Here is a 7,665-nt window from a genome sequence, read left to right as displayed (position 1 = left end):
TCTGTGGTAGTTGATTTGATAGACAATAATTTCCAAGAGTGTGTATTTTAGTATTGCTTTTCTTAATTTTAAAACTCTAGTCTCATCTTAAAGTAGTGAAACATAGATATTGAAAGCAGGTTTCAATGTCATGAAGGAGAGAATGTCATGAACCATTCTCTTTCCAAAGTACCATTCTCTCGAGTCTCCATAAATCGAATGGCCCTTATAAATAAAATAGATTTTCAATGCTTAAATGAAACCTTTAAGAAGTGAATATGGAAAAAAATGGTGAATTAACAAATGATTGGAAAAAATACAAACCCAAAATGGCTAATGTGCAATTTGACGTAGAAAACATAACAGGTTTACAAAGTAAAACTGCAAAACAACAAGTATTCCAGAATTTAACTATGTATGAATGCAACAATCATTAACATAGACATAAGACCTTAATGTTAATCGTTAATTTCTCAAAAACTCTACCAAAGACCATAGTGCGTAGCATGAGGGCAACTGGAATCCTAGCAGAGACGAGGCTATTGTCAAAGGACCAAGCTAGCATGATGATATCCATGAAAGTTTTGCTAATAAAGGAAGCGAGGACAATTAGTTGCAAAAAGTCATGCTGGAAGTGTAAGCATTGAGGAGGAATACATATTTGAAGGAGAGCTCAGCAACTCGAAAGGTGCATGGGGAAGCAAGAGCAACCATATGAACGAAAAAGAACCTCAATCTACAATTCGTTCGCAAAAGTTTATGTATGCTCAATAATATATTGTTTGTGTGAGAGACAATCGTTTGCAACAGTGTACATACGTTCAACAATATGTGCTTGTGTGAAAAACAGGAGGTTGTGTAAAGGGAGAGAGAGTGGGCATCTAGCAAGGGATAACGAGGAGAGGGAGAGTAGGTGGAGAAAAGTAGGATGGAGAGAAAGTTGTAGTGTGTGCGTTTGTGAGAGAGACCACGATCAGATTGGGGGGCAAGACTTTTGTAGTGCTCTTCCCATAAAATGGATGGACAACTTGCAAAACCCAGAACGAATCATACATGACAGATGTCCATCACGACTTGCAAATACAAACCCAGAATGACAAACTGTAAAACCTAGAATGGATCGTACGTGACAGATTCAGATTGAAAAGTTTAAGTGAAGTTTAAGTGAAGACCATCAAAATCATGCAAAGAGAGAGTTGGATACTCTGTGAGAATTTCGAATCTTGTGCTCTAAACTATCCACAACATTGAATGCCTACACTTCGAACAAGCTTTGTGCTATCAACAACCCACAGGAAAGAAAAAACCATCAATTAGAATGAATAGATCAGGGAGTGATGGAGGCTTGGATCAATGGAAATGGAGACAACAATGGAGCAATGGATACCAGATAGATTGGCGTGCCTTCTCACAATGGAGCTATGATCACAACAGTGGAGCGATGGATTCCTGAGTAAAGATTGCATCGCTCCACCTATTGCACCCATCGCTCCTGGGTGGAGCAATGGATAAGCCGAATGCAGCAATGGAGCAGGAAACGGAGGCTTGGATCAATGGAGCGATGGAGTGAAACAACGAACGAAGCAATGGAGTGGTGCAATGCTGCAATGGAGCAATGAAATAAGCACTCAAGAAGTGGGAATGGTGCCAAGGTCCCTAGATTTTCTCGCACACAGTGGTTTTGATTGGCTGTCTCACGAGCGCCGAGGGTGTGGGCAGGGGGTAGACTGACTGGTCAAGAATCTGTGAAAGCTAGGCATGAGTTGGACAAACACCTCTAACATTGGCCAAACTCATCCCCTGGTGTGGTGTGAACTTGCTGCCTCATCACCAGCCAATTAAGGTGTCGTGAATCGTCATCACCTAAACGTGAATCCGCCATGTGGGTTGTCGACCTTAGGATCGTCTCTAGCTGTGCTCCAGATAAACAATCGACTGGTGGACGGAGTAGCGAAGGGCCATGGGGAGGCCTTTCCCGAGAGGAATCCGATAGGATTCCGACGACCAGCCAACCAAGAGCCAAATCTAGTCGAATTCCGACCTAGAAGGCTGACACATGGCCCTTCTCGACCGTCAGGGGAAGTGGAGAGGGGTGGGTGAAATGTTCACTGAAAACATTTTTTGCAACAAATCACAAAACTTGGGGTTTCAAATTTTAAAGGTTTTTCGTGATAATTTGTCAAAAATTTAGCTAAAATATAACTAAATTACCTAACAATTTTCAGATTTTACAAAATTGAGAATTTTTTTATCTAGGTGAAAATGAAAATGTTACATAACAATTTTCAGATTTTACAAAATTGAGAATTTTTTTATCTAGGTGAAAATGAAAATGTTACAGATTCATTGTATATAGTTTGCAGGTTTTGAGTGAACACTCTGAGGGTGGTCACCAGACCAACCCATGCATGACCTTGAGGGAGTATGAATCTCCTCCATCGAATCTGCAATAATTCCTACGTAGAAGCAAAATACAGCACACAACTAGAATTTTTGCTTCTTGTTCCCTCAAGCATCAGGATGTGCCATAGCTGTCCCGAAACAAAGCATTGTTCATTGGGCGCCCGCGATGGTGACGATCGGGAGAGAGACAGCTTTGTCTCACCGAGCACTTCAAGCAGGTGTACTTTCTTGGGTGTTTTGACAGTTAAGCATCAAGGGCACCGTGTCGCCGGCAAGAGTCCCACCCATGGCATGTGTGCTTGTGACTTGCCCGTGAAATTAACGCTGCTGCCATTCTCCGTTGTGTTTTCGTGTCTGAATCTTCAATTAGCGCTCGGGCCTTGCTTTGGCGAACTCGCTTTTTACGCATCCAAGGAGAGAATCTACGAGTGCAATACGCAAATCAATCTGCCAAAGGTAAAACTATGTAGAGCGTGTTGGCTTTATTGTGAAATGGCAGCAATACGAGTTTTAGCGGGTGAGATAGGAAGGTACAGAAGAGCCCGTTGAAGACCTGAAAGGGCTGGGTTTGACAACGATGGCAAGTCTCCAACCTCCTATCACGATGTCCGCTAAGACCTTGAGGCCATGCACTCGTGACCAGGCTCTCATGCTCCAGCGTCTAGCTTGCATTCATGTTCAACCATGGACAGTGTCTGTGGTCCCTCAGCCCGGTTTTGGTAGAAACAAGGACACGGCAGAGCTTAGGTTGCCTGTCTGCAGTGATTCCCTTACTGCATGCAGAGCTGGGAATCCAGTCCACAATGAATTGCATCAGCTGAATAGGACTAACGAAATACCTGCCCATAGGGTAGAATGCTTAAAAGAGCTTCCAACAAACGATTTGATGCAGATGTACGTGAAGCGTGGCAGCATGGTGGATGCCCGCCATGTGTTTGATAACATGCCACAGCGTGATGTGGTGTCGTGGAATATTATGATCGGGGGGTATGCCAAGCAAGAACAGGGTACACAGGCGGTGGATCTGTATGCACGGATGAACCAGGAAGGTGTCCGACCGAGTGCTCGGACATTTGTTGGTGCATTGAAGGCTTGTAGCAGCCTGCAAGCACATGGAGAGGGAAAGCAAATGGATGGGAAACGTGCAAAGTTAGGATGCTTAGGGAAAGGTAGAGCCATTCATGCCCATCTGGTAAAGAGTGGCTTTGAGTCAAATGTATATGTAGGAACCACTCTGGTGGATATGTACACGAAATGTGGGAGCATGGAAGATTCACGCTGTGTCTTCGACACATTGTCTCACCGTGATGTGTTTACTTGGACTACCATGATCCTGGGGTATGCCAAACAGGAAGAGGGTGCATGGGCTTTGGAATTTTACACACGGATGATTCAGCTAGGCGTTGTACCAGATCATCGAACCTTTGTTGCTGCTTTGAAGGCTTGTAGTAGTGTGGCAGCACAGGCTGATGGGAAACAGGTTGATGAGAATTTGGCAAAAAGAGGATTCATAGAGAAAGGTAGAGCCATCCACTGCCACGTAGTAAAGAGTGGATTTGAGTCGGACATATTTGTAGGAAACACCTTGGTGGATATGTATGCAAAATGTGGTAGCATGGAGGATGCACGGTCTATCTTTGACAAGTTGCCTTACCCTGATGTGATCTCCTGGAATGCCATGATCCTAGGATATGCAAAGCAGGAAGAGGATACACTGGCTTTGGCTTTGTTTGGACAGATGCAACAGAAAGGTGTTACACCTGATCATCTAACCTTTGTTGGCATATTGAAAGCTTGCAGTAGCCTGGCTGCACTGGAAGAGGCAAACAGCATGTTTGTGAACACAGGACGTCTGAACAAAGCTAGAGCCGTTCACTCTCAGGTAATAATTACGGGATTTGAGACATCTATATTCGTGGCAACTACCCTGGTCGATGTGTACACGAAATGTGGAAGCATGGAGGATGCATGTAGTGTCTTTGACAACATCCCTCATCATGATGTTGTTTCCTGGAATGCCATGATCCTGGGTTACAGCAAGCAGGAAAAAGGTACACTTGCTTTGGATTTGTATGCACAAATGCAACACAAAGGTGTCTCACCAGATCATCGAACCTTTGTTGCTGCATTGAAGGCTTGTAGCAGCCTATCAGCACTGACGGATGGGAAGCAAGTGCAGAGGGAACCTGCAAAAATAGGATGTCTAGAGAAAGTTAGAGCCATCCACTCCCAGGTAGTAAAAGACATCATTCAGTCAGATCTGTTTGTGGGAAACGTCTTGGTGGATATGTACATCAAATGTGGGAGTATGGAGGATGCACGATGTGTCTTTGACGAGTTGCCATATCGTGATGTTGTTACATGGACCACCATGATCTCGGGGTATGCTGAACAAGAAGAAAGTGCTGAGGCTTTTAGAATTTATAGAGATATGCAATTGCAAGGTCCGTCACCGAATAGCTTAACCTTTGTTGCTGTTCTGAAAGCATGTGGAAACACAGCATCTCTAGAAATTGGAAAGGAGCTCCATTCTGAAATCAGCAAGGCTGCACTTGAGACTGATGCAATTGTGGCAACAGGTCTTATTGACATGTATGCTAGGTGTGGGAGCATGATTGATGCCCAAGAATTGCTCGATGCATTGCCCACAAGGGATATTGTATCATGGAATGCGTTGATTGCAGGATATGCTCGCCAGGGAGAGAGTGAACTTGTGTTTCATTTGTTTGAAAGAATGAAAAAGGAAGGTATACAGCCAAATGGGCTCATATTTCTCAGTGTTCTCACTGTATGCAGCCATGTGGGTCTAATGGACAAGGGCCAGAAATACTTTCAGGCTATGAGCGAACAATATGGCATTATTCCAGCTGTAGAACATTATACTTGCATGGTTGATCTTCTTGCCCGCTCAGGCAGAATAGACAAGGCAATGGTGATGGTGGAGGGGTTGCCTATTCAACCTGACGTCATTGTATGGTTGGCATTGTTGAGTGCTTGTCGAAAGTGGAAGAATGTAGAGGTTGGAAGGCATGCATTTGAAAATGCGGTGCGACTAGACAAAAAAATACCTGCAACCTATATCTTGATGGCAAACATATTTGCAGATGCTTGCATGTGGGAGGATCATGAAAAGATCCTAGTTATGAGGAAGGATGCTCAAGCATGGAAGAAGCCAGGACAGAGCTGGTGGACTGATCCTGATGGATTGGTGCATACATTTGTAGTGGATGATAGGAGACATCCCCAAAGTAAAGATATTTATACCAAGCTTAAAGATCTTTCTTACAGAATGAAGAAGGAAGGACATGTGCCTGCTATGAACATTGCGTTGCAAGAAATATGTGTTGATGATGACAAGAAAGATGCACTGTGTGGGCACAGTGAGAAGTTGGCTATTGCTTGTGCCCTAATTAATACGCGCGAGGGCACTCCCATACGTGTCATAAAAAATCTGCGAGTTTGTGATGATTGTCACAAGTTTACTGCTCTCATTTCAAAATTAGAAGGACGCACTATCATTTGCAGAGATGCAAGTCGCTTTCATAAGTATAAGGATGGGAAGTGTTCCTGTGGGGATTATTGGTGATAAAGCTGCATTTGTAGCAGCGTCCACCTCATCTTTGGTACTCCCTCTTGTCTGGGGTCTTCCCAGCAATGGAGTCCACGCTGCTTATGGGAGATGTGTGCTTAATCATCATGACTATTTTGGTGGCAGAACCAAGTCGAGTTTATTTAGGATGCCAGTATCTGTTCAGTCTCAAGGCCCTTCTCTGTACAAGGTGGCTTCTAGAGGAGAATGGTACTGAGCATGGCGTAAGCATTGCTTTGCTGGGGGATGCTTTTTGGGGATCTTTTTGGGGAGTGTGCAAAAGCGAGCGCACTCTCTCTCATCTCTCTTCATGTCCCTTTACTTCTCTCTCTAATTTTACATGTACTCTCTCTTTGCCCTCTTCTCCACTCTCCTCTGTCCTTTTGCAATGAGTACAAAATCGAATTCTCAACTCACATTACAAGCCACCAACAACTATCAACCAAAGGGCAATCACATAAGAATCCATAAACCATGTTCCCCAAGACCAACCAAGCAAACCAGCAGAACGATCAGAAGTAGTCGGATGAACAAAAGGGAGAATAGCCCCATCTGCCACGTTTTTGAAGTTTTTGCCATCAAAGATAGTGGGTTCTTGCGCTTGGGGTGTGCATCTATTTTGGGCTGCCTTAGTTTCTTTCTCATGGACGTTCGGGGTGCGCATTGGTTCGTGAGTTTTTGCCTTGGTTCATGCTTTTTGCGCTTTGATGAGCTCCCAAATTTCCACTGACAAGGCTAAAAGTTTGTGATGTACAATCGGGAAAGATAGTAGAAATGGGGATGCACGGTGATTAGATCACAAGGGCGAAAAGCTACTCAACTTTAAGATTTCTTCCATGCTATGTAGCGCCAGTTTCTTCAAGAATGCCTCCGTTCGGCTGATCAAATTCTCCTTGCCATAGTCCTCCGTCATCTCCAGATACTCTACCGCACAGAGCAAGCAGGCCACATTTGTCGTGGAGATGTCGGAGTTGATTCCGTGCAAAACTTCACTACCAATTCGAACGTGCCGAGTCCTCGAGGGAAATTTGACTCTTGCTAGTTTTCCGCTTCTTGACCGGGGAGGAAACTGCAGGACTTCTGCAAGACTGCTAATATTTACGATTCCTTACCTTTGGCAGATGGTGTGTGCGATTTTCTTAGCAGCAACACCTTGAAAGGAGGAGGTTGTAGCAAAGAGGCAACGGAAAGTCGAAGGAATTGAGGCTAATGAACATGAACGGCATTGTTCTTCTCCAACGTTGGCCACCGCTTCCATTTTCCATCGTAGCCGTCGTCACAACCATGATGCACTCCATGCACTCCAGACATGGCCACACGTTGGACTAGCCTCGGCCCATTTTTGCACCCTTCATTTTGGGAATGCGAGATGTGCGCAATAGCCTGTCATGCATCAAGTATAACCCCCACTTCAATGTTCACAGAACAAAACTCTGGTTTTCAAAAAATTTTAACTACATTGCCTAAAATTCTGAAGATTTTACGAAATTGAGAAGATATTTTTTACACATGAAAATGCAAATGCTAGAGGTTCATTGTGCAGGTTTTCTCTGAACACTTCCCCACTTGCAGTCTCAGAGCGCCAGAAGGGAGGTAGAGTGCAGAGAGAGACTTTAATGCAATGCCTCATCCGGTCAGCCACTATGTTTCAAATTCTTGTGCAGAACAAAACAAGGTGTGATTCCCACAATGGC

At 44.2% G+C, this 7,665-nt stretch overlaps 1 protein-coding gene across 1 annotated transcript; it reads left to right on the top strand.

Annotated features, from left to right (window-relative positions):
- The first annotated feature begins 2,393 nt into the window (after window positions 1-2,393).
- Window positions 2,394-6,977, top strand: LOC147901608 (putative pentatricopeptide repeat-containing protein At3g11460, mitochondrial). Its single transcript, XM_087375272.1, has 2 exons — window positions 2,394-2,838; window positions 3,275-6,977. Exons 1-2 carry the CDS (start codon window positions 2,404-2,406, stop codon window positions 5,966-5,968), a joined length of 3,129 nt encoding a protein of 1,042 aa, XP_087231398.1. The 5' UTR covers window positions 2,394-2,403; the 3' UTR covers window positions 5,969-6,977.
- The last annotated feature ends 688 nt before the right edge of the window (window positions 6,978-7,665 follow it).

The sequence above is a fragment of the Dipteris shenzhenensis genome, chromosome 5 (assembly GCF_047967505.1).
Source record: "Dipteris shenzhenensis isolate YYH24624 ecotype China chromosome 5, Dip_SZ_1.0, whole genome shotgun sequence".
In the NCBI taxonomy this organism is placed as follows: Eukaryota; Viridiplantae; Streptophyta; class Polypodiopsida; order Gleicheniales; family Dipteridaceae; genus Dipteris; species Dipteris shenzhenensis.
This window is presented reverse-complemented; position numbering and strand designations above follow the sequence as displayed.